The 27,782-nt window shown below is 38.9% G+C and overlaps 2 protein-coding genes across 4 annotated transcripts in view; one reads left to right on the plus strand and one right to left on the minus strand.

Moving 5' to 3' along the window:
* WAPL (WAPL cohesin release factor) overlaps positions 1-27,782 on the minus strand; it is a 134,630-nt gene that overhangs the window by 95,910 nt on the left and 10,938 nt on the right. The gene's annotated exons all lie outside the window — the stretch shown is intronic.
* Positions 4,802-27,682, plus strand: OPN4 (opsin 4). Of its 2 annotated transcripts, XM_071438704.1 has the most exons (13): positions 4,802-4,897; positions 5,010-5,108; positions 11,778-11,920; positions 13,809-13,942; positions 15,114-15,317; positions 17,200-17,371; positions 18,216-18,380; positions 20,012-20,119; positions 21,250-21,430; positions 22,831-22,977; positions 23,491-23,559; positions 23,983-24,018; positions 24,860-27,682. In XM_071438704.1, exons 2-13 carry the CDS (start codon positions 5,082-5,084, stop codon positions 25,049-25,051), a joined length of 1,578 nt encoding a protein of 525 aa, XP_071294805.1. In that variant the 5' UTR covers positions 4,802-4,897; positions 5,010-5,081; the 3' UTR covers positions 25,052-27,682. The 2 variants fall into 2 exon arrangements, with proteins under 2 accessions (XP_071294805.1, XP_071294804.1); XM_071438703.1 differs by lacking the exons at positions 4,802-4,897; positions 5,010-5,108 and having other exon boundaries at positions 11,527-11,920.

A 27,782-nucleotide genomic window follows, 5' to 3' on the forward strand; every position in this document is an offset into this window, starting at 1 on the left:
TCCCTGCCTTGTTATTTGGGGTGCCAAAATTGCAGTGCACTCTCTGAGAACAGCTAAGAAGTGGGAGAGCTCCCCTCTGACAGATCTTAGCTGTTAAAAGGCAAAAAGAACACAGATGGTTGAAACCAGAGTTTTGTGTAAAACGAGCAACCAGTTTTCACCTGCATATCCAAGGAGATATATTTGTTGCAGGTACCAGTACAAAAATAGGGCCCTAAAAATGCTTCTGAGAGAAACATGTTTTCAGAGGTTGCAGCCACTGAGAAGCAATACCAAATGAGATACCCAGGGCTCACACTATCCAGGGGGAGCTGTGTGAGGAAGGCTGCTGTGGACTCAGATTTTTATAGCGTGATTTTGCCTTTTGAAAGGCAGATTCTGCAAATAAATGGACACTCAAATGAAAAATCAATAGTTCTGCCCTTTATCCTCATTATAGGATTACCTAGCATGTCTGGAGAGCAAGCAGAGCATATTTTGAGTCCTGAGAATTGTCTTCCCCAAGATGTTTTCAGGAATTGTTGCTATCATTCCCCACAGCACAATGGGTAAAAAAAATACAATCACCCAACTTATTAGCAATGCCAAACAACTTTTTGTGAATGCCTCCTTTGTGGGAACTCCAATCCCAGACCTGTGTCTGCACTCAAAGAAAAGTAGAACTTTACCTTTCTCTTTTCTGAGTAGTCTGTTCCTCTTTCCATATGCTGGCCTTGGAAACCTAGGTGATCTTTCAGAAAGTTGAAAGAATCCCAGGTGAGCTTTTGTAAAGGTGCCTCAAAGTCATTAATGCCTAGCTGACCATGCCCCTGGTCTTTTAACTCTCCCAGCATTTCCCAAAACCAGTCTGCTTATCTTGTAGGCAGCAGATTACCTGTTCTTGCAGTGCACTCTGTATTCCTGGAGATGAACTAACACCTAATTCCCCCCACAGCTGCCAGCCAAAGAGGAGGAAAATGAGTTCTTTTCCCATCATTGTGAAAGAAATCTTATACTCATTTGGACTTTAAGTTTTATCCAGACATTATCTTTCCCTTTTTCTGTTAGACAATTTTCCCAGTTTCCTGGAAGGGTCCTGGAGTCTGTGGTCTTTCTGCTGTTTTTGCCTGTAATTTATAAACAACTGTCAACAGAAGTAAATTATCAGCAGCAGGAGGTTGCCCTGGGTCTGTCTGAGCTGGAGCTCACTCTGACACCACAGCCCTCCCTGAGCTGTGCTGGTACCCAGAAAGGTGCTGCTCACTGGCCAGGGCTTTGGCTCTGCCTCAGCAGTGCTGGCACTGCAGCAATGCTGCCTCTCCAGCATTCCCCCCTCACCTGTGGGCTGGGGGTGGGCAAGCTCTTGGCAGGGGCCATGGCCAGGAGAGCAGATCCCGCTGACCAAAGGGATATTCCATGTCTTTATGATGTCTGCTCAGCAATGAAAGGAGGATGCAGGGGGCATTTGTTATTACAATCTTTGTTTTCTGGGATAACTGCTGTGCCTACTAAGGCTCTGCTTCCTAGGTATTGGCTGGCCAACTCCTGCTGATGGGAAGTAGAGAAATAAGTATTTTCTTTTTCTCTGCTTCCACACACAGTCTTTGCTTTTGTTTTATTAAACTGCCATTATCTTGAGCCACAGGTTTTTTCTATCTAATTTTCTCCTTCCCTCCTCATCCTGCTGAAGAGGGGGAGGGATGGAGTAGCTTGGTAGGCAGCAGGCATCCAGTTGAAAGCAGGACTCTCAAGGTGGGAAGGCTGTTCTCACCATAGTTCAATGTGACAGAATTCTGAGAGATTAATGCCAGAAAGGTTTTCCTTTTTCTACAAGTTACTGGATGGCAATTGAGACCTGGGCCATAAGCCAGGTGAACTTTCTGCATGTTTCACACACTGAACTTGTGGCAGAAATGTTGGAAAGCTTTAGAATGAGCTGATGCCTTTGGAAAGTACCTGGGGTCATAAACTGATATGTTTTCTCCATTAGGCTTCCCAGAAATACAACAGAGGTAAGCTTTTGGTAGAGAATAAGTAAGGGAGAGAGAGAAGCCAAATTTCCCTCCTGATCCACAAGTCTAATGTTCTGATTAACTTGAAGTGAAATAGCCTTAATTATAAAGAAAAACAATTATTGCTCAACAAAATACTTAGAACTGTTACCTCTGGTTTAACACTGCATATAAAGCAAAGAAAACCTGAAAGAAAAAAGTTTTGTGAGTGTATTGCTGCATGTCTTTGTCCGACTTCCTGAGCCCTGGGGACAGAGAGTGAGGTATCTCATACTTCAAACCTTGTACAGTTATAGGATGATTCCTCTCCTTCCATGGAAGTGGAGTCATCACACATAAAACAGGGCAGCTGAATTGCCTCTAGCAATAGGCCGTAATAAAGGATCACACAACTGCCATCAAATGAGAACATCTCCACTGGCCATGAATCTGACTGTTAGGTCCCATTTTCAGAAATAGTTTCCTTAGCTTGCAAGAGCCTAGCATTCAGAGAAGCAGAGTCCTGAGGCTAAGGAAGGATACCAAATGAGCAGCCCTCTTTGGACTAGCCTCTGCTTCCCAGTGGGAAAACTTTCTTTCTCTCCTTTATACTGCATATTTTTTTCGTACTATGCTCTCAGGAACTGCTGAACTAATCCAAGTAATCCTTCTGCAAAGGTGTGTATTACACCAAATTTAATGAAGCAGGAAGACAGCTTCTATAATGTTTAATTTACTGTAAAAATATATATTCTATGATTTGATTACTCTGACCAACATATTACTAAAAATGCCAAAAAATCAGTGCTTCCAGGCTAACTGGAAATGAAATATTTTTAGTGCGTTAACTCGTTAAGATGAAAGGAAATAAGAAGGAAGAAAAATGTCATTTGTGACCCAGGGAAAAGGGGAACTTTATGTACAAGCTGTATGTAAACAGGATTGAATGTTGGCATTGTCCAAAACTAAGACATAAAGCAGAAAACTAAGAGGATCTAAGCAATGAGAATGTCAAGCCAAAAATCATGTGGTCTAATATTTATGCTTGTCTTGAAGATTGTAGGTCTGAAACTTTGTCTTATCAGTTTGACAAGATCAGGATGCAACTGTGCAACTCCTTTGAGTACAGAGTTCACACATGGGAGAGCTACCATTGTCTCATTTCTCTGCACGTCAATTTCTGTACTTTCTGCTCTACTCCTCGATAAACTTCCTTTGAAGATGTACAAGCCTTTGCCAGTTTCACATTGTGGCTTTCTGTAATGACATCTCCTGACTATTTAGTAGTAAAATGCAAAATTATCTTCCAAAAATGTCCTGTCCCCCAAAAAGTCCAACACCACTGTTTGCTGCAGCATCCTTACGGTACAAGCACTGTGCATGCTCAGAGGGGTGGATTTGGAGTTCAGATTGATATCTTTTGAAGTTTGTACATTTATGTCACATCCACCATTGTCACAGAGAGAGAGAAGGGAAGAGCACACACTACAAAGTGACCACAGAATCTCAGACATTGGCAAAGGTGAAACTAGTCAGTGGATCAGCCGCCTCTGGGTGCAGTTCTGCCACAGCTGGTTTAAATCTGGCTTGGTTGTGGCTACCAACACTGCAGGGCAGGGACACTCAGTGAAATCTCTCTGCCTTTCACAATGGACCTGCTAATAATTATTCTTAGGGTTTGAGAGCCTGTAGAGTCTAAGAAGTGTCTCTACTGGTTAATGTTCAGTGGCCTGGTGACAACAAGGATTGTTTCCCTCCTTAAATGACTGTCAAGGGAAACTGCAACACTATAGGTGAGTGCCTTTCATTAGAGGCATGGCTCCCATTCACACAAAGAAATGCAATCCTTCAGTTTATGGTTAGGTACTGCAGGTGTTCATTTAAGGAAAGGTACATGGGCAGAGCTGGGGGAATGCAGTTCCCACCATTACTAACACAGCCTTCTCACAAAGGCTTTCCAGTAACAGTTCACACCATCTATTTTTAATACCAACTGCAGTGAAGCTAATAGCTTGCATCAGGGTCGTTTGGACAGTGGCTGGAAGGCCTAAACTCTGTGATACTTAGGCTGCAGTATCCGCTGGAAGAGCTTTTTCACACACTGTGCCTAATTCTCTGTTGCAATTAAACTTCACTTTACAACAGTAATGGGCCTTCAACTGGGAATACAGCAATTCACGTCTTTGCACAGTGGAATGTAAAGCCAGATTTGTGTGAATGAGAATCCGTTCATGTGTACTTACCTAAACACTACTGAAAAGAAAGCAGGCAACTCTTGAAACAGATGGATGTTTTCTACCTAAGGTATCGTGTGCAGAGTTTTTTTGTTTTGTTTTTTAACTAAAGAGTAGAAAAGGATGATGTCAGGTTTTATCCCTATGTTTTGTTTATTTTTAGAAGTAGACCAACAAACAACCATGACCTTAATTCTGCAAGACAGAAGTGCATACAAGCACATTGTTAAATATCAGAATCTATTTGAATTCTGACAATTTCAGCAGAACTGTACACATGCATCGTCTTTAAAAGCAGACTAAAAAAACTAACTCACCAATATGGTGAAAAAGAACTATATACTTAAGACAGATTGAATTCCACCTTTTAACTTCTTTGTCTTCATAACAGATAGTGTGGGAATAGCATTACAATTCAGACATAAATTGGTCAAAGGTAAAAACCAGGTACCAGCACTTTTAAGTGAGCATCAGTTTTATACTGTCATTAATGTGAAGCTGGAATCAGATGGAATAAGCTGCAAACTGGGCATGTGCAGACTCTGCCCTCTCCTGTATTTAAATGGAAGCCGCTGCTGCTGCCCTTTGCTGAGCTGATGATGGACTGAAGCAATCTGAAGCTCTAGTGAGGAACTCTGCACTGGATCTCACACCATTCCAAAGAATCCAGTAACCTGCTTCACACATACAAAGGTAAAGTGGCTGACTTAAATTCAGAGGACAGCTCTTCTTTCTTGGTTTTTGCTTAGATTTTGTTCACCTGAATAATCAGCCCATTCAGAAGGGGTTCTGTTTTCCCTCCGAGGACACCAAGAGCAGCAGAACTGTGGAGTCCCTCAGTGCATGGAATGACTCGGAAGCCAATGCCTACACACGGATGGATCTGCTTCTCAGAGCCCCAACAGTAAGTGTTTTCTGTCACTCAAAGCTGTGGCATCTAGATCTCTGGCAAGGCTGGCATTTATAGGACTGTAAATGGACAGTTAAGGAGCATGTACATGTTTTATGCTGTAATGCAATAATGACATAACAAAACCTTTTAAATCTTATTTTTATTCCTTTAACTATTTATTTAATGCAGAAAGGGCTGTACAAGCAGTGTTTTTCAGCAGAGCTGTATGGGCAGAAGACAGGCAGGAATGTCTAATGGCAAAGTGCATCAAATATGTTGCAAACTATCAAAACAAGATGTTCTTGTACATTCAAGTGCTGTTTAGCAGTTCAAACACAATGCTCTCTTGTGTTGTTATTCAGGGCGGAAATCCCCATCATTTCTTTAATAATCTGTAAGTGCAGTGGAGTGCTTATGTAAATGTTAAAAGAGTTATGTGCAGTTACTCAAGAAAGTTTTTTGGAAGGTTTTCTCAGGTAAGTCCTATCAAAGCTCTTTTTGAGTTTTTATATACTAAAGAGAAAGACATTTTCCTTGCAAGTGTGAAAGTGAGAATCTGTTGTGATGACACTTCAAGATGGAATTTTTTGGGTTCGCTAAAAATTTTCTCTGTCCCACCCCACATACCTGAACCAAATGAGTTCAAAAGTCCTCTTCCTGGCTTTGTCTCTTAGAATATTAGTTGGACTACAGGTTCTGTTAATGTGCTGTTTTTACTAAAGTCTGTTTAATATTTTATAATGAAAACACAAACCAACCTAATTTTTCAAGTTTTTAAAATCCATTTTTTAATAAAACCTGGATATCTGCAGTATATTACAGAAAAATAAACAAGGAAGTTTCCTGAGCCAAGGCACTTGAAAAACTAAATGAGATGGATAACATGTGAAAAAGGATAGCAGAACATAGCAGGGAGGGAGAAAAGGGACTGTAGAGTGCATGGCAAAATGGAAAGGGATTCTGGGGACACAATGATTTACACTGGAAAATTAAAAATTGATTTTTTCCATGTTCTGCTGAACAATCTCATTAGCTGTCCCTTTCCCTAGGTCAAGTGTCTGTATCACCAAAATTTTGCATTTTAACTTGACACAAAGACTGGCTTAAGAGAGTTTCAGGAGTGAAAGCAGTGTGTGCTGCTTGTGGCTGAGATTAAATCCGGAAGACAGGATACAAAATCTGCTATCCAAATTGCTCAACAGGGCAAGCATCATCTATGGAAAGCCCTGCTGTCTACTGGAAAGAGGGCTTAGCAGTTAGCGTCACCCTGCTGAAACCATAATTGAGGGGGATTACACTCCTCTCTGTGCTGCCTGTCATCACAGGGCAAGTGCCCACAGAGGCAAGCTCAGAAATCAGAGAAAGGACCTGGAAAGGAAAAGAAGTGCTATCAGTTGTTTGAGGCCTCTTGTAGGTAGCCAGTACAAACAGCACACAAGGAACCCCAGGAAATTACATGTTTCTGGTCAGATAGTTTTGCTAAATTATGTAATTTGTTGTAATGTAAAAGGCCTAACACTATCATTGGTTGTCTAAGTCATACTGTGTAAATGAGTGGCTTCCTTACCTGCATTTGTAGGAAAATTAGGAACAAAGAAACTTGTTACATTGCCAAAGTTCACTTTGGACTGCCAAAACTTACACTGTTTTGGAACTGGGTTCTCTTCTATTTTAACGTTCTTCCTGCAAAACCAGTGCCTACAGTTTGAAGTTAAATGAATTCATAAAAGCAACCACATAGCACTCCTATTTTCTTCCCCTTTTTGTTGTCTTGTTTTACATCAAATTAGATAGAATCCTTCTGCCATATTCAGGCAGAAGTAGCTGAAAAAATGTCTTTGACATAGTTTTTTCTGCTTGCTCCTGACTTTAGAATTGATGTCATACAAATCAATTGATCAGAATCAGCACTGAAATATGTTCAAATGCCCTTATGAGGATTTCTTCTTTCCCTGTAGCTATAACTAAACCTGATCTTATACTCTTGCCATTGTGAGTCTGTGAGGAGTGGGCTATATCAGATTTTATTTACTTATGAGTATTTGCTTGCATGGCCTTGCTCCTACCATCACTGTTAGCTTTAGTAGGATTTCAGAAATAAACATCTCCAAGTGAACGGCACTTAAGTGATATGATTTTATTTCCTCACTCTGAAAAAGAACAGATGTTTTTTTCTCAGTAATAGTTGAATTCTGTTCTTGGAATGTTGTCCTTTTATTACTAACACGGAAATACTTTTCTTATGGGGATGTGTGTTGGACTTTCAAAAATGGTGTATCTTCAACTAGAAGCTATTCAGAAGTTAGCTGCTTTGGTTCATGTGGGGTTTTTTATTTAATTAATTATGAAGTAACTATTTAGAAAACATTCTCTTTGGGAAAATGTATGATAAATGGATTCCCAAGACAAAACAGATACATGCATCAAATATTCTTGGGTTTAATATCTGATCTAGACTTCTTTGTAACCTGGACAAATCACTTAGGAATCATGGTTTTGGTTGGATTGCAAAGGAGTTCCTTTATCCTTTCAACTGTCCTCAGATTAGTGTCTTGGAACATCTTGACAAACTTTATAGTGAAATACAAGTTCTGCCCTATGTGCCTTAATGAATCTGCCCCATGGCTGATTAATATTTACTCCTTCTCTGCTTGCACCAAGCCTTAGTCTGTCTCTTCCTAAAGAAGCTGGTTCCTCAGATTGTCCCTCAAGGAAGAATTCTGCCTCCCTTGCAAGCAGCTGTGGCAGCAAGTCATAAATATAGAATAATGAGGCTCCATATTGTGCTGCAGCAAGGATTTAGACATACTTATCTATAAAACACTTGCTTTTCTCCAAACTCCTAGAAAGCATCTCAAGTTTGTAAGTCTCGGGCAAGTTTACTGTAAGACAACTGAAATCACAATTCTGTTTTAGCTGTTTTGTTGGAGGTGGTAGACAAACATTCCTTTAGGGAAAACTGAGCATTTTAAGAAGGCAAACTTCATTAAACCTAGCTGCTTCCCTCTAGTGCTTCCACAAGAACACACTTAAACCTGCCAGAAAGAAACACACTGACAAAGAGCAACTCCATAACTTGACTCTGCATCTCTTGAGGCAAATGACAAAGTAAAATTTAGCAAAGGATTATAACTATATATGGAGGATTAAAATTCATGGAGGAGTAAGATTTTCCTTTACAATGGATAATAACACTGTTTCAGGGTACAAGCAATTATTAAGACTCTTCTTAAAATTAAATTCCCACATCACTGTTTATTATGCACATTTGGTATCTATGAAATGCCCAGCCCTGGCTAAAGGCAGGCTGGTGTTTTGTCAGGGATGCTTGTTTGAACCAGTCTGGCACTTCTCAAATTGATTCTGCAAAACTATAATGTAGATAAATAATAAATGATATGCCTTCCAGAGCTTCAAAACATGAATTCTTACAAAGCTCTACCAAAAGGCCTCTTTTCATACACACCCAAACAAAGTTATAAAACCTGCTTTTAATCTTGACTAAAGGTTGAGAGAGTTGGGTTTGTTGAGCCTGGGGAAGAGATAGCTTTGAGGAGACCTTAGAACAGCCTTCCAGTACCTGAAAAGACTACAAGAGAATTTGATGGGGAAATTTTACAGGGACATAGTGGTAGGACAAGGGGTAATGTGTTCAAACTGAAAGAGGGTAGGTTTAGACTAGATATTAGGAAGAAATTTCTTACTGTGAGGATGTGAGGCTCTGGAACACATTGCCCAGAGCTGTGGATGCCCCATCCTGGGGAGTGTTCAAGGTGAGGCTGGATGGGGCTCTGAGTAACCTGGGATAGTGGAAGGTGTCCCTGCCCGTGGAAGGTGTCCCTGCCCATGGCAGGGGTGTTGGAACTGAAGGTTTTCTAAGGTCCCTTCTGACCTAAACCATTCTATGATCCTATGAACACCCCAAGACCCTCTCCCCAGGGCTGCTCCCCATCCTTTTTTCACCCAGCCTGGATTTGCGCTTGGGATTGTCCTGACCCACAGGGAGGACCTTGCACATGGCCTTGTTGAAGGTCATGAGTTCTGCATGGTGTGACCTCCCAAGCCTGTCCAGGTCTCTCTCCAGGATGGAATCTCTCCCCTCCAGCATGCTGACTGCACCACACAGCTGGGTGTCATCAGCAAAGCTGCTGAGAGTGCCCTCGATCCCACTGTCCATATTGCCAACAAGATGTTAAATAGTGCCAGTCCCAGTCCAAATATCTTCATTACGAGGTGTTTATAGAAAGAAGGCTGAACAGAAGACATGCAAGGCAACACTGCTGTGTATTATCACTGCAATTGAAGTAGCTGTTCAGAGTATTCTCAAAGGACAAGTGCTACAATATGGATTGCAACAGGGGGATTTTTATTCTCCCCTGACAACCAAGTACTTGTACTGTGTGATGATAATAGAAGACAGAATAAACAGGGCTAATGCACTGGAGAAACTAAATAGAGAAAGGCTTTGGGAATTATCTGATTTCTTGATTATCCTGCTGACCTAATTTTCTCAAGCACTATCTTTTTCTCCCTGTTCTTTCTTTTGATTCCTGCAGAAGACACAGGGCTAGACTTGATACAGGCACATATTTTTGTCTTCTACTATGGAAGCTGTGTGTAGGTATGCAACTTAGTGATGGATTTGAAGTCCTTAGGCCTTATCTAATGCCTTCTCGATCAACTAGTACCTTTCTTTGATGTAAAAAATAATAATTGTATTCTCAGTGAAAATAGTGAAACTACTTTTTTTAAAATAATTTATTTTTATCTCTTAGAGAACAGCCAAGTTGTATCCTCTGGTAAAAATCCAAGGCCTACATGAAGTCCACCCGAAGATGTGAATTTATTCCTTTTGCCACACACCTTTTCCTGATCATATATGTATTTTTATAATATATGCCCTAGCACTGCTCCAGTATAAATATTATTCTTTTATTTTTCTCAGACTTGGCACTTGTATTGATTCTGAACTTGTTTCATTAATGAATAAGTGATTTTAAAGTCTTTTATTTTCCCTTAAACAATTTTGCCTCTCTTGCAATTTCTCTGTGTATTTATATTTATCTTTCAAATTTTTCCTTGTCCTTAGTGCTCCACAAATTTAATTCACATTAAAGCCACTTTAATCTATTCTTTGTAGCCAAAACAAGCTCCTTTAGTTGCTTCATTTCTATTACATTGATCTAGTTCTGATTAAATGGATAGCTACAGGGGAAAAAAGCATGAGACATCTCCATTCAGAAATCTCCATTCCGCTAATAATCATAATTAACTCTCTGCAGAACAGCTGTTTAAAAATGTTCTAGCCACAAGACTAAGGAGAAATAAAACCAACCCAAACCAAAGAACACCTGATCTTGTTTACATGAAAGAGTTTTATCTCAGACTCTCCCTATCCACTTCCTATTAGCATGGGATTATTTTTGTTAGTTAGTTTACTGGCAGCATGTTGAGCACAGCAATTTCTAGCTGGGCAAAATGCCCATTGATGTTAATGATGTTATGCCAACTTCCACTTTGCTGCAGGAACCCGAACCATAAATGCTGTGATACTGTCATTCAGTTAGTGTATCAAACTTAAAATTTTGCTCCAATTACAGTAACAGCCAGAACTACATTTCCTTTCTCTAAGATCAGAGTATTTGTCCAGCATTTCATTGCTGCTAATGTAGAAACCCAGGGAGTGTGCTCTGGTGGTTGAGGATTGCTGTGGGCAGATCTTCAGCATACAAAGCAATCTCATCCAGAATCCCAGGCACTCATGGGGTTCACCTCTTGCTACTGGCACATTGGTTTTAAATCCACACTCCCTGTAATAACCTCAGCCTGACCTCACAGATGTATTCAGAAGTAATGTCCACCTCTATTGTCCAAAAATACTCATTTCCAACACTGCAATATTCAGACTTGGCTGCTGAATTCTGCTGTGAGTTATTAACTGATTAAGACAGAAATGCTTCAATCAAGCAGTTTATGAAATACTTCCCAGAGAGCAAAATACCTTGAATCACGCAGACCAAAACCAGAACTGGTGTGGAAACCAGGCATAAGGTAGAAAGGATTTGTGGTTTAGTTTTTCTGATCCTTAATTTAGTTTCCAAAAGACTCTTGTTCAAGCTGCCAGGCTTTTGGTAATCAGCTCTTGAGGGCAGCTCAAATTGCACTGTTATTCAGTGGGAAAAATGAAGTGGCCATACTGCTAAAGGAGTAAATGACTATGTTTATCCATAGAACATTTCTACTTAGAGAAGACTAGCCGTGATGTCAGAGGACAATTGAAATTGTACTTCACAGGTACAGAAACTTTCCTGAAATTAAATCTATAGGAAGCTTACTTCTTGTTAAATACTGCATTTACCTGATATCAGATGCAAAATAGACAGGTCCCTTCCTGTCTCTTTTTCTCCTTTATATCCTTATTTTTCTTCTGGGAGAGAATAGGTTGCTTTTCTTTACCAAAATTCTGAATTGACAGTAAGCACACACCCTTTGCCCTTTGCAGTGTTGATGGCATATTTATGCCCCAAAGATATTCAACAGTAGATGGAATTTGAATTTATTCTGACTTTTTTTGCTTGTTGTCTTTTTGCATTCTTGACCATTTTCCCTTCTAGAGAAGCACGCGCCAGCTTGTTCAGAAAAGTTTGGCAGTATACCGATGACCTCTTATTTGCTCCACAGAAGATGACAGTGCAAGATGTTCCTCGTGCCTTTCCCACAGTGGATGTCCCAGATCATGCCCACTATACAATTGGAGTTGTCATCCTTATAGTGGGGATTACAGGAACTCTGGGAAATTTCCTGGTCTTCTATGCTTTCTGCAGGTACCTTTCTTTTGAATGTTTTTTTAAATAGTCAAATGTATGAACTTAAGCTGTATCCTGTGCACTGCAAACACAGTCCAGGAATACTGTCGGACTTCTTCACTGGCAAAGTAAAATGTACCAAGAGACACTGCTGTAGGAAAAGGGTGGCAACCTGCCATTTCCCTCTGACTTCTTCCCATTAACCACAGCCATAGCAAAATTGTTAGCAAGATTGCAGAGAACCACTCAGATATTCCAAGCTATGGAAATACAGCCAAAGCAGAAATGTTACAGTGAATTTTTTTCTACTGGCTAACTGTGTCTGCATTGAACTGATGGGCTGGTTTGCACCTCTGTACCTCACAAATCTGTTCTATTTTAGATGTTTCCTTCCTCCTGTTTCTTATTAGTCAGTTTCTTTCTCCCCCACCCTGTTCATTAGTGGCCATGTCTCATTTTTTTCACATTTTCCAACACTTGGCTTGTTTCCTTTTAACTAAAGCCACATTCCAACTTTTGTATCTGAGGGAAATTGGATCTCTGACAACAGTGTCATATGCTCACCATTCCTGTTCACCCCTCATTCTGTGTCTGATTTATCACACTGACATGATGTTCAAGCCAGTGAATTTCTATGTGATTGGTCTTTAGGCACAAATGTAATAAACCAAAATAACAGCAACAAATTATAGGATGATTTGGCTGTGTTAACTTAGATCACTAGAGTGTGGATGGAAGTTGTCTTGGTCTCAAGCCTGTTTTTATGGGCAGTAGGTTTCAGCACGTTCATTCAGAGTAGAATGGCATGCTTAAGTGAGAATGGCAGCGGCCTTAAGAAGAGAAAAGGTGTTGGCATGCAGATCAGATGTGCGAGGATGAAGTACATGAGCCAGCTTAGCTCTTTGGATGGTCCCATACAGGAAATCCAGTTATGGCACTTCCACTTCAGGACACAGCTTGTCTTCATTTGAAGGTGATATAAAGACAGAAAGAAAGGGATACTGATAGCTAAGTAATGAGTACATCAAAAATTCAGAAAACATTTAGGTGCTTACAAAGCAGCCTCAGGTAATGACAAACCATAAGAGACCAGCTGCCTGAAATAGAAATGTGTTCAGTGACTTTGCAGACTACAAACAAATACACATAACCCATAAGCACCTACTAATAATACCTCCTTGCTCCTAAATTGACAGAAAGGGTTTGATTGATTCTGGACCAGTGCAAAAAACCATGGTTTATTCACCTATTTTTCTATTATGCCTAAGACTGAAATTGAAAAAGGAGCTAAGTAGTTACACTGAGCCCCAAAGTGAAGAGCTCTTGGTTGAGTTTTTATGTGTACCCTTTAAAACATGGTACTTTAATATTATGAATAACAAGAGCAGGCAGAATACACTGAAGGCTGCTTATTGCTCCTTTGAAGACAGAGTCTGGGTAAGTGAAATGAGTGTCACAGAGAAGAACTGATGTAAAGCAAAGGGCTTGATGTGGTTCATAGTGAGTTTGCTTAATCCCTGATTAGGAAGCCACTGTTGATCTTACCAGCAGTGGAAAATGCATGCCCCTTCTCCTGCTTAACAGAGCCCAGATCCAGACATCCATATTGTACACCAACTCTAACTTCCTGCTAATTGTGGACATGCAGGGCACTGGTTAGAATATTTAAAGAACAGTGTGATTTATCCCCATCACTGAGCTGGTTATCAAAGCAATCCTGTAAAATGCACAGGAGTAGAAGGGTGTAAAACTGGGCCTTGCTTGTGTTCCTTCATGAGAGAAACAAGAAGCACTCTGCTTTAGCTTACCATGGAGTGTTTCTTGGGATTTGTGAGCTCACAGGAAGGAGTAACAGCATAATTAACAGTGCAGCAGTGTTTAGCAACATTTCTTCTGATCTCTGTAGGAGTAGGAGCCTTCAGACTCCAGCCAACATACTCATCATCAATCTAGCTATTAGTGACTTCCTGATGTCCATTACACAGTCTCCAGTTTTTTTCACCAGCAGCCTCTACAAACACTGGATTTTTGGTGAGAAAGGTTTGTATATATTCTTTCTAAAATTTCACTATGTTTGTTCTTACCATAGTGGCAGTTCATCTATCTACCCTCAGGTACTCTTGCGATATTGAGAACATTGAGAACATCTCTTAACATTGTTTTAGTGTTGACGCAAACATTTCTTTGAATATTTGTGTCTGTGTGTAATAAATACACTGCTATCAGGAGAGGAAAATTGCATTAATGAGACAGATACAAAGGCATCACTGGCAACATGAGGCACAGTACTAATCTTCTTGCCAGTGCTCTTCCCCAATCACCTCATGACTTAGTTACTGTCGGAGTCCTCTGACAAAGAAGCACTCCCCCTCAGCACACCAGCTTAAAAACCTTGTTAAATAACCTGCTCTGGGACTTGCACCTGGCATGCTGAGGCAAGAAAGCCTGGAAAATCTGATTTTTCACAGCAGAAGTTTTACACTTTCTGTGTAGTAAGAAAATGTGGAATGAGGGTGCTTTCATTCTTCCAATATAACTGTTCTAAGAGGAAGACCAGTCTTTGCCTCTTGAACAGGTACTGACAGAAAGGAAACTCACAGAAGTAAAATCGCTATTTTGATCTCTGATGACCAAAAGCATATTTTTATTTCACTTCCATTAAGTGCTCATTTGCATACAGGCTAAAGCTAATCCAAACCACTGCTTTTAATCATTAGGTTGTTTGAACAATTAAAATCACTCATTCATGTATTCATAGTCTGGATATTTACTTCAGCTAAATTACTCATTAATGTATTCATATTTACTTCAGCTTTGCTGCCCTTGAGATATGAACAGTATCAAAGTAACTATATCCCATTGTTAAGCAAAACAGCTGCTCTATGGGAACTGCAGTAAAACTGGAGTTAAATGAGATATTAATGGACTGCTGAAATTATCCTACTAGAAACACCAGAAAACAATGAGTGAAAATATGTTAAGTATCACTGTCTCCAGCAATTGAAGCAAACAAAATCTGTGAAGTTGTCTCCATGGATAATGTAATTAGGAAGACAGCAGCTTTGAAGTAGCATTATAACTAGAGGAAAACTCAACTTTCACTGCTTTACAAATTCCAGAAGACATTAAGAAACACAGACTTGAACTCTCCTAGAAATAATTAGCATGGGTAGATTAATTTCACTGCTACTTCTGTCATCTTCATTGCAAGGCTGTGAGCTGTATGCCTTCTGCGGAGCTCTTTTTGGCATTACATCTATGATCACTTTGATGGTGATTGCCTTGGACAGATATTTTGTCATCACTAAACCTCTGGCTTCTGTTGGAGTGACGTCAAAGAAGAAGGCCCTAATAATCCTGGTTGGAGTCTGGCTGTACTCTTTGGCTTGGAGTCTCCCACCCTTCTTTGGATGGAGTAAGTGAATTGGAATAAAACTTTTTTGCCCTCATAGTCTTGGATTAAAGACTAGTTAAAGGTACAGAAGAGGGTTGAATTAATACCTCACATATGAGGCTTGAGTAGACCAATTTGAAAAAAAAGAGATGAAATACATGTTGAAACTGAAAGTCTCTAATCAAAAGAAAAGAACGCAGTGGGCATTACAGCATATTATATGACAGTGGCACTTTTCCTTAAGCACATTACTTGCTGCATAAAGACAGCAGATAAATTCATGGCCAAAATTTATGAGGAATGTTCCTGCTCATCACCCCATGTCTACTTCCATTGAATCAAATTTAACATTATATAAGTTAAATAAATGTATTTGTGTTATTTCTGATGAATCTTCCTCCCCGAAAGTGCTAAGACAGCACTGTCAATCTAATTCTTTTCATTCACATAAAAGAATCTGAGCATTTGTGCCAGGAGATCTTCAGTAAGTCTTGACTGTGTTCTTGATGGACAAATTGCTCTTGGTGTTGCCCACATTCTCCATTCACTCATTGGTGTTGTCACTGGCTTCCAATAAGCATGGCGTTTAGCAGTAACTAAAATGCTTTTGTAAATGTGAATGTTACACATGGAAATTGGAACATTCATACAGCACCTTGATCATTGGAATTTGTGACAAAGCGAGTTTCTGTTATTCTTCCTCACTGAAATCTGCCTCACTACCGTTATTTCCTGAGAGTCACCAGTTGCAGTCACTAATAATGAACTCATCATTCGAAACCCCAGCCCACCATTATGCTTCCTAATTCCAGAAGAGAATGTGTCTGCCAACTTAGGTGAGAACATAGGCATGTTTGACTAGTAAAGGATGCAACAACCAACTCAGGTGCTGAGCAGAATTTCAGCAGAGTTTTGTTATTGTCATATTTTTGCCATTCTGGTCCCCCTAAACATGAAGCATGCTTAAGCAGGCAAACTGCAATACTGACAGAAGCAGTCTTTAGTTGAGTGAGGAGCTGTTAGAATAACAAAATGACAATATAGCCTTAGATTATAGATTTTCAGTTGAAGAAGGTGGAATAATTGCTTGAAGGGTGTTATTATCTTGTAATTAGATTGTAATAGTGCCCACAGTATGAACTCTCACACTGTAATTAGATGCATTTGAGAACATCTGGTGCAATATTTTTAAGAGCGGAACAGAAAATATCAGCGTAAACAGTTAAAATTAAAATTCCAAAGTAAAAAAACACTGCTATTGCCAATTTATTTACTTGACAGTTTGAAACAGTTCCTTTAAACTTAATACATTTTATTTCAGGCAAAGCATTAGGTATGTTTTGGGGTGGTTTTTTGTTTGTTTGTTTTGGGGGGTTTTTTTGTTTGTTTCTTTGTTTGGGGTTTTTTTGGGTTTTTTTAACTTCTCAGCTTTACTTCATGACAAAATCATTTGGTCTACACAATAAATCTTTCTCTTTTGCCCAGTAAATTTCTTGTATCTGCACATGCTTAGAAAAGTCATACCTAGAGCAATTGGTTTGACTCCTTAGGAAGAAAGCAATTTGATAGGAAATGGAGATATTTAAAAACAATACAGGTCTGGTCCCAGACCCAAATAAGTATTTGAAGAGATTCCATTTGACTATGATGAGTTTTAAACAACATTTAAGACTGAAGCAAAATTACTCAGTTTTCTGAAGCCTTAGACTGCTAAGCATAAATACAATAGGGAAACAAAATAAAAGGAAATATAAAAGTTCTTTACATGAAGAATTGTTTATCCTTTTAAACCCTTTTTTTCCCTTCCAGAGAATCCCATGTTATTCTGAGTATCTTCTCTAACTTCTGCACTGAGAATAACATTCACTTCATGGTTTATACCTTCTCCCATCTTCCTTTCTAGGTGCATATGTTCCTGAGGGTTTGCTGACTTCCTGTTCCTGGGACTACATGACTTTCACACCATCAGTTCGTGCCTACACGATGCTGCTTTTCTGCTTTGTCTTTTTCATTCCTTTGATTGCTATCATATACAGCTATGTCTCTATCTTTGAGGCTATCAAGAAGGCCAACAAGTAAGTAGCCAAGAGTCCTAAATTTTTATCCTTGTGCTTAAGTGACTGTTTTCTTAAAACAAAGAAAGAAAGAAAGAACAGAAGAAAATTGGGACACGTTTCTCACATTTATTTTGTAAGTACAACTGAAACAGAAAACCAAACGAGAATTCTGTCAATAGTCAACATGCTAAGACATGATTCTTAGGAGGACCATTCCTGAATTTAGGCCTGAGCTTATCAGTGTATTTTCTGATGACATGGGAAAGGGTACAGAAATTAACCAGAATAAAAACAAAAGGGCCCTCAGAAACACCTAATGACAGTGTATCAATAACTATTTCACAGAAAAATAGATGGAATTGAACTATAAATTTAAATAAAAAAGGAGATTAAAGATTTAATAGCAGGACTCTGAAACAAAAAGCTATTTCTTTAAATGTAAAGGGAAGCCTGCCACTCCATGTGCCATCTGTGGGTACCAGTCTCATAGATCCCAGTAGATCTGGTCACAGCTCAGAAGCTCAAAGTGACAGCAAGGTAGCCAAACAGACCCAGGGAAGCAAAGACTCCTCTAAGTGCCTTTAACTCAGCATTATTCAATTGGCTTGAATAGCTACTTTACGTGGAAAATCTTTTGGTACTTTTCTCCTGTTTTTTTTTCATTGAAGTACATATGGATTTTGTCATTGATTAGTGCAAATGAAGTGCATCATATTGGGAAGCATGGGTCATGTTCTTGCATTAATGTGCAATAAAACTGCATGAGTTTTAGCCTAAAGTAGCAGAAGAGTAATTGTTGTCCCACTTCATGAAGCTATTTGCTCACTTCCCTACCTCTGCTATGTATGTTTATTTTCCCTAGGTCTATTCAGACATTTGGATGCAAACGTGGGAATAGAGAGTTCCAGAAACAGTATCAGAGGATGAAAAATGAGTGGAAGATGGCCAAAATTGCACTGATTGTCATCTTGTTTTTTGTCATTTCCTGGTCACCATACTCCGTTGTTGCTCTGGTAGCCTTTGCTGGGTAATTATAAATGTATCAGTAAAGCAATATTCAGTGAAAGCAAAAGATGTGCAACTGTAAAAGACAGATGAAAGTCAAAACTACTTGTCACGTTTGACCTCTGAAGCATGTCCAAAACATTCAAATATTTAGGAGTGATATTTAACCAATGGGGCACATGCTGACTGATTTTTTTCTTAGTTTGACTTTAAGAAAATTTTTAAAAAAAGAAAAAGAGAGAAAGAAAACAAGAATATTATTACAGGCAACATAAACTGCCATGCTGAAGATTTCTGAATGCATTCTCTATGCTGGGACATTTGAACTATCTGAATGTTATTTAGCACCAAAATGCTAAATAAAGCACTCCAAAAAGATCCTCCCAGGGGCTGATTCTCTTTTTTTCCCCCTTCTACTTCTTTAATCTACAAAAGTATATTCATTTTTTTGTTACAGCAAACCCCTATGTAGAACTGTTGCGCTGTTGCATACGATTCAGCATCTGCCTTTGGAGGATCAAATACCTCTTGAACTTGACTTCTGCTCCATGTCTCACACTCTCAAAAATCTGAACAAATGAACAATTTTGTAATTATGCAGTATGTTAGAAGTTAATATTTTTGAATTTTCCTTATAAAGATATCTGAGGAGCAACATTGGTTTTTTTCCATTTCTGGGCTATTTGTTTTAGGCAATCCCACTGGGATTTTTCAGGTTAACCAAGCCTGGATATCTTCTGTGAAATTTTATTGCAAGGGACTCAGATAAAATCTCACTGCATGCCACATATGGGAGGCACACATGGAGTCTGTGGCTATAGTCTTGGACTAAAGACAACTCATATGACAGAGCAACATATGAAAAAGAAGGAAGAACCTTAATTACTTTAGAAAATATTTTGAATGGGCAATAGTGAGCTAGCACACAGTCATGCTCACTAATATTTTTGGTCTACAGTTTGCATTTTCTGGGAATTATTAGTTTAAACACAGGAATTATTACCTTAAACAGAAGGGTTTGCCACTGTCTGTTTCTGTTAGCTGAACTCCCCATCAGCCTTACCCAAAGAATTGTCTCAGCTCAGGGTCAAAATCTCCATTCCATTAAGGTCACACTGTATGTTATCCAGAATATGTGAAGATTTATAACTCTAATCAATGTTTAAAGAATGATCAGGAGAAGCCATGTTAAATACTGCACATAGAGAACATCCTTATCTTTATCAGGGCAAAGCCATAAGAGGTGAAATGGCATCTCAACAGGCAGCTGACAAAATGGTTCTTATACTGCAATTGGCAAACCATTTCCACATCATCACAGAGCGTATATATTCCCATAGTATGATGAGAAACTTCATCACCAGGATGGTAAGGCCTTCTTAAAGGCTCACATTGTCCCTAGGTTAAACAACATGGGAATTACCACAATCCTGAATCATAGTAGTGAAGTACTGCCAGAGAAGCCCCCAGAAATCCAATTAGACTGATAGTGATCTTTACAGGCAAATTATGTAGAATTTGTTCTCTCGCTGTTTTGGTACAGAACTCCTCTTTAACTCTCTTTAGAGCCTTAAAGTCTGTCTTGCCACTGTATAACTGCATAGACAATGCAGAACTCAGTAGTAAATATATGATGTGTTTGCATTACTCTAGGTATTCCCACGTCCTAACACCCTTCATGAACTCCATACCAGCTGTGATTGCCAAAGCTTCTGTCATCCATAACCCCATCATTTACGCCATCACTCACCCCAAATACAGGTAAGTTCACTCTTAGAAGCTATGTTTAATATAGCAAAGAAAATCTGAGAGTAAATTTGTCACCTTTAAGTCTAGTACCTGAACTCTCCTTCACCTGCTCATTTTAACTCTGTAGGACAGCCTTGCCCTCCCCAGGAACACTCCTCAATGCCATAGAAATGTCAGTGGAATTTGTACTTGGAACAAACTCCTGAACAGATGGTAGTTAGAGATGTTTATGGATACTGATCTGTATTTACCGATTGCATGATAAAAGATGGAAACCTTTCCATCTCAAAGGAAAGCACCACACGTTTTTAACTGTCTTCATGAGAGGCAGACATTGGGCAGTGTTGCAAATAGCACTTTGTTACATTAACCAGGCCAGTGAGAGAGGAAATACAGTGAGCCAAACCACCTCTTCCCTATTTTGTGAATCTTCTTCATGTTTCTCAAGGCTTTCATATTTCAGGTAGTATTTCCTCTGACAGGTAAAATGAAGGGTCATTGCCACTCCAAGTTCAGATGCAGGCAGGGAAATTTGACAGATGGCAGCAATGCCACAGACAGGCTGTTGTTTCACCACCTACAAAGGAACTAAATAGAGAAGAGGTGGGCAAGAACATCTTCCTGGGGAAGGAAGAGGAAAGCTAGGCCAGAGTTTCCTATTACTGCACATGAGCAAAGTAATACAGTATTATAAATGCACATTCTGTACAACTCTACAGATAGCCAGCAAACAGATGTGTAAGAGGAGTTAGAATAGCTGCTTAGGGGAAGATTAAAATAATTCATTATGTAGTACTTCTGCGAGGTTGAGTTTAAAGGGACAGAATTTTATTTTTGCCCTGATTAAGCTGAAAGCAGATAAAACATTGTTTTAATAGCTCCCTTCAGTTCCAAAGTTATATTTTAATGCCCTTATCCCTGCCAAGCAATAAATTTGAGTTCTGCAGAACACTGTGAATAAGTGATCTTGCAGGGTGATTGTATATGAGATATCTGATATCTGGAAAACTCTTTTTGTACCCAGTAATTTTCCAGTCCATGCAGCATTAGTTCATCTCTCTGAATAAATGCATTGTTTATGATGATTGAATTTTTGTGCTAACAGAAAAATAATCTGACTGGTTCTACCTCTTATCCATTAGAAGAGCCATTGCAACATATGTTCCTTGCCTTGGACCCCTACTGAGAGTTTCTCCTAAAGACTCACGGTCCTCCAGCAGTTACCACTCCTCCAGACGAGCGACCGTAACCAGCCAGTCTTCTGAGATAAGTGGGCTGCAGAAAGGAAAAAGGAGACTGTCTTCTCTCTCTGACAGTGAATCAGTAAGGGAGACACTTCCCATACGCCCATTTTTAATTGCCAAGCAATTCATCTTCATATAGAGTCCTTCCAAGTGGTAGATTCTTAAGATGAAATGCATTATGGTGCTTGTTAGAAAAACTCCAGAGAAAGTGGAGGGACAAAGCAAAATTAAAGACAGAAGGCTACATGTAAAAGCAGAATGTAGATAATTTTCTTCTTGGTGGTTGGTGACACTGCAGGAAGAGTGGAAAGACGGAACAACAGGAATTTTAGAAAGTAAAGTGTTACTGATAGGTAAGGCTTTATAAAGCCTTACCTATAAGTACCAATAAAGGTAGCATAGAGCTCTGTTGAAAGTCTGATCGTACTTTTGGGTTGTACTTTTCTCACCACAGATCTGCAGTCTGGACACAGAAAAAAGAAACTGCTAGTCAGAAAATAGTTCTCTAGTGAAAGCAAGTTTGTAAGGAAATAGATAATGCTTTCTGAAAATGGGATGTATTTGGAAACATTAATCATCAGATTTAGACAAATCAGTAAATCCATTACAGAATCTTTCTCACAGAAGACCTCAACAGCTTGTTGCTGCCAATCTAAGTGGAAACAAATGTTTTACACAGCAGCTGAACACAGGGCAAGTATTTGTCATCCAGGCTCCCCTCTGTAACTCAAAGTCATATTACTAACTAAATAGGCATATTAGTTTTTTCATTGCAGTAATTTCAAACTAAATTTCCAAATAACTGAAAAGAAAAAAATTTCTTGGCAATACTTTTTCACAGTCAGGATAATAATTCTATCTAGTCCAGCCAAGCATTGAATTCTGACAGCTGTTTTTAACAATGACATTTCAATTTCTTTGCCCTCTCTGTTCTTTTGACTTCTCAGTCCAATCACGATGAAATACTTCTGGCTGGTAGCCTCCAGTCAGGTGGATGGTTTTAAAACTGGCTAATAGAAAAGGAATATCTTTATATTGCATCACTTACACTGCAAATCTTGATTATTAAAAAAAAAAACTCCCTCAGTAACAGGGGGTTACTGAGGTTGGAAGCCACAGGTTACACCTGTGCTTCCAAAGTGGGCAGTTCTGTGGAAACACTTTTTCCTTGGAGCTACAAGAGGCATCAGAGAAGTTTAAACAATAGATTTTAATGAAACACTATTTTCTTTCAAATTTTGCAGTGTACCCCGTGGAGGAAAAAAAAAGTAAGCTGAATTTTAGATGCAAAAGAGTTGATAGTTTTATTTGTACTTCTTATAAGCAGACATTTTATGAAATTATATATGGCAGAACTTTTGTGAAATGTCTTTTATACAATGCCTGTCTCTTTTATGATTTCTGTCTAGGTTTGTCTGGGGCAAACTGGATGAAAGTCTAAAGGATCTAGAGTAAATGTTTTTGCTGTATTAATTTTAGGGCTGTACTGAAACAGAAACTGATACACCCAGTATGTTCTCCAGACTTGCCAGAAGACAAATTTCCTACGAAACAGATAAAGACACAACTCAGACTAGTGACATAAGAGCCAAACTGACAAGCCAGGATTCTGGGAATTGTGGGAAGGTAATAGACTGTGTAATACCTAAGTTCTCTAACAACTGACAAGTTACAAATCTGCACATTGTACCATAATTAATCATGAAGGTTCCTGCCATGAAGATGTGGATAACCTATGAGTTAACACAATGAGTAATGACTTACAGGCTGTAAAAGGTCATCAGCTTTTTATTCCCACCCTGGTTCATTATTCAGCTGTCTTCATTGCATTTCTGCTGCTGTTTTAGAGAACTTAACATCTGAATGGAGAGTTGTCTCCTGTTTGGTTTTAAGTGTGTATTTAGTAATATTTGTCTTTTGCTGTCCAAATTACTTGATTGAGCTTGGTTGTCCCACCATTTGTTACCAAATGAACAAATATGGTAAGATGTAAAAGACAAGGCTATCTTTAATACATCACTGCTTTTCAGTCAGTCCTTTGCTGTCCTCTTTTTTTCCCCCTATGCATTTTGCATATGTCTTATATTGTGACATACCTTTATGCCATTTACATCTGTTTTATCTGTGTTCATTTTTCAGACAGCTGTAGATGGTGATGACATATTGATGGTGGAATTGAATGCCACAGAGTACATGGCTACACCTACTGTAAGAACTATTATTTTAATATTTGGCAACAAAAACTAATGACAATCCCAGTCCCTGAGCACAAATTAAGTTGTTTTTGAGATGCAAAAATTACACAATATTCCCAGAACAACGCAGAAAACATGACCACAAAGGGTAGACCACTGCTGAACTGAGCAGAAGCTGAACATAGGTATTACAGGATTCTTCTTCAAGGAATCTGAATATTTTCTTGAATTTACTAAGTCCTATAATGAGGTCTGTGATTTCCTTCATGGAGCATGCAAGCATTAACTCTGTGCTATGTTTATATTAATGGTGTATATGCTAAGCTGAGACAGCCATTCTGATGGCTCATACCTCTGAGACAGCCTTAGTCCTGGCAAGAACTGCTGTACCAAGTGATGTTGTTAACTATTTAATGTTCTCTGTTTTGGGTTGCAGCAAACATCCAAAACATGCAGCTTGGAGGAAATCAAGGTCAGTTTTTGAAATATGCCATGTCACCTGTTCAGTAGGATGTCATGTGTTGTATAAGTGTCTGTTTCTTCTTCATCTAACACAGCTATAGCACATGGGTAAAAATATCAGACATCTCTCACAAGTGAGTCAACTTGTCTTAATTCTCAGCAGACATGGAAATAAAAGCAAAGAGCTGACAGATGAAAACAAGGCAGCACTAACCCCATTGTAATACAATCACCCTAAATTGTCTCTTTATTATTAGCAATGATCCATATGAGCTATTGTGAGCCTCATCCTAACTGATTTTTTGGTACTGCGCAAGTGACAGCTAATGCTGCTTATTGTCAAAAAATGCTAGCTAATCTTTCCCTAAATTTTTGCCTCATTATGTAGTTTGCTTCCCCCTCCAAATTATCCATGCTGTTAACACTATATTTTACATTACCTCTTGCCCAATGACCCTAAGTAGTCCCTCTTTATGGAGAAACTCTTTACCCAGTTGATTTCATAGGCTGCCTGAGCATATTCACAGTATTTCTGTTCATAGTTGAATGTGCTGTCATTAGCCTGTCTCTCTTCAAAGTAGACCAGCACTTAAGTAGCAAATGAAAAGTCTTTAATGCTTTAGTACATTAGCTTGTTTAACAGGTGGGTTGTTTTTTTTTTCATAAGTCATTAATAAAATATTAAAAAAATGTTCAGATCTACTTTTCCCTCCATCATTTAAGTTTGCTTTTCAGTCAGCCATGGGGAGTAGCAAAGTGCTAAATATATGTCATTTTTAATAGATGATTTAATGGAATCTCTTTGTAGATGCTTGTGTTGTCCATTTCTTGTAAATCTTTGCATCCTTTAGAAAAGTGAGAGCTGGAACAGTATTGGACAAAGAAAAGGACAGTCTCACCAGAGACCACCTTCAGCCAAGATACCCAGTATTACAATAACATGCAGCAGTGTCCAAGGAGCAGAGCTGCCTTCTAGATACAACTCTGGTTTCCTCTACCCTAAATCCAGCAGTCACAAGCAGAACAAGAAGTCCAGCAGTTGAGTGAGTAGTGCAAGCCAGAATATCACCTTAGCCAACAGCTCTGGAACAGCTGTGGACTGGCTGAATGCAGAATACCTTCCTAGATTGGTCTGAAATGCTCCTACAAAGACACAGCACAAGACAAGCAAGGATAAAAACATGAGAATTGATCTTTTCAGCATCAGAACTCTCTCCAGTGGATCAGATCTTGCTCTGAGTCACAATGTAATTTTAATATTTCTTCTTTATGCAGTTCATGAAAAAATTTCTTTCATTTGGATTGTACTCTGCTCACATACATTCCCACCACTGCACAGACCTTACCTAGAAACCTTCTAGGATTAACCTGAGAGGGAAGTATAATATTCAAAACTGGCTTTGTTCACTTAATGTATTAACTTCAAAGCTATTACAGATCTAAAGCTGAGAAATTTGGAGGGAAATATGTACATTACTTCCTGAAGATGTTTTCTTCATTATTGTAAAGTTTCTCAACCAAATCTAAACTTAATTACACAGTCAGTGCCCCCTTCTCTCATTAATGACACATTTCCCCCCATTTTCTTCTACAATCCAATGAAAGGCAATGCACTTTAGCAGTAATTTGCAGTCTCATATCTTTATTTTAATTTCTGAGACAGGGAGAGAGAAAGGAATAACACTTGAGGAAAAGGCTATGGTCCTTTCCATACTTAACTTCTTTTCCAACAGTGGCTTAAGAGATGATTTTAATCCATTTTCAGCTAACTTCCACAGAGCTATAGGAGATTATTATGAAGTTCCTTCTGACTTTCCTTTAGCAGGTTTCATGAGAAGAATCCAGAATACAAAGCAATGTTTGTACTGAAATGTCTTATGGGTAAGTCAATACATCTGATTTCTGATATTTCAAAGTCGTTCGCTCTTTGATGGGCTTTTCTAAAGTAAATATTGAGAGGAGAAAGTTCAGTTCCCCAAAAATAGTTGTTCCAGAGATGTATGGAATTCACATCATCCCCACTTTGGCATTTTCATTTTCCCCTTCTCTAAACAGCAGCATTTGTATAGCTGACTGTTTTCTTCCACAGTGACTAAATCAATGAGATTGTACTTCTTTCCCCTGAAAGGAAAGGGAAAGAGTTCTATCACTAGTGACTTTCAGCTTTTCCCTGTTTGTCCCTCCTAGTGCATAAGAAGAAGCGAACAAAATTCATTTGCAATTCATAGTACTCAGTCCAAAGTGGGGCTGAGCCAGAAAGAACAGGGCACAAAGCACTGTTGAAACAGTTCTTCCCCTTAGGCCCTCCAGCAGTTTTTCCTTTGGTTGCAATAATGGAGGGAACCCAGCAAGGCATTTTTTGTCCTAAGTAAATCAATTCTTCCCTATATCACATCAGGAAAAGCCATAAAATCAATAAAAATGTAATTAACTTATTATTTTGAGGGGAAAAAGCAGTGGGTTCCAGAAGGACTAGAGCATTGTTTTGAAGTAAACCACTGGAAACTTAGGTCAAACTGTGGTTTATTAAAAGGAAGATTATTAAAACTAAAAATGAATGTGATAATGACTTCTGCAGCAGACAAAATGTTAATCATGAAAAAAAGTGAGGCATTCAGGCTGGTAATAAACTGCCAAAAGAAACATACTGTTCAAAATCTACAGTGTTTTTATGTAAATGAAATCGTAGTCATCAGAGATGGAAAGGAGCTGTTACAGGCTCTCTCTTCACCTACCACAACAGGATATTGTCACCCAGCAGAGGAGAATATTAAACTGATAATACATACAGCTAGCAATAAGGAGAAAGAAGAGAGAAAACATCTTCAAACAGGAAATGTGTTCAAAGATGTTCCTCAAGTCTAAGGGGTTCTATTACAACTTATTGCTGAGGCTTTTAAAAAATATTTAAAAGCACGAAACATGTAATTCTTTCTTTGTCATGAAGGCCATTGACACTACTGAAAGATGGGAAGAAACATTAGCAAATGCTGCCTGTTTCATATGGGTCACAAAAGACTGAATCTGTCAATAAAATAGGTGTAACTCACACTTGCTCTTTGATGTGTTAACAAGGAGTGTATGATATATGTCACTAATAGCTAGATCCTTTGCTCCAGTCATGATTTTGTTCCAAGCAGTACTCTTCAGGACTGCACTCTGCACTCTTCTGCATTCCCTTCCACTTTTAGAGGGTATAAAAAGAATACTTCCATGGCTAGAAGAGATTTACGAATCCCCAGTATGTTGTTCTCTGTATCCTTCAACTCCAACATGTATTAGAGATTAGTTTGTATCTATAAAAAGAACTACAGCTGTTCATGCTCATCTACTTACAAGAGACTTGTAAAGCATATATTAATTAGGAAGAAATTCTTTGTGAGCACTTCAAAACCCTTGTGTGTACTTTCTGTGTAGCTAACAGCTTTGCCTTCCTTCACCTCTGCTATGTCTATAAAAATCATACAGGGGGAAGCCTACAAAATTCATCTCATCTGAATATCTCTACAAGCGGTTCCACACTGTAACCCCTGCGGCATTTGGAATAAATCATTATTAGTTCATATTTCATCTCATCCTAGCAGATTTATTTGTGTCCTGTATCCTCCACTTGGCAGCCATTCTCTTGGTTTTGCTGTCTCTTTACACCCTTCAACAGATGATTGATTGGATTAAAATAATTTAGGACTGAGATGATTCACGTTTCACTTAAAGTCAACTGCACAGGCTGTTCTGCAGAGACTGCCTGTAGTTTACCATGCACTTGGACATGTT

The sequence above is a fragment of the Agelaius tricolor genome, unplaced genomic scaffold (assembly GCF_023055355.1).
Source record: "Agelaius tricolor isolate 1412-34295 unplaced genomic scaffold, bAgeTri1.0.p SCAF_13, whole genome shotgun sequence".
NCBI classification, from domain to species: Eukaryota; Metazoa; Chordata; class Aves; order Passeriformes; family Icteridae; genus Agelaius; species Agelaius tricolor.

Excerpts from the sequence above, each read along its gene's own strand:
- OPN4 (XM_071438703.1), top strand. The coding sequence starts at position 11,640 with ATGGAATTTGAATTTATTCTGACTTTTTTTGCTTGTTGTCTTTTTGCA. Across the intron at positions 23,560-23,982 it reads AGTACATGGCTACACCTACT|CAAACATCCAAAACATGCAG; the intron begins GTAAGAACTATT and ends TTTGGGTTGCAG. Across the intron at positions 24,019-24,859 it reads GCAGCTTGGAGGAAATCAAG|AAAAGTGAGAGCTGGAACAG; the intron begins GTCAGTTTTTGA and ends TGCATCCTTTAG.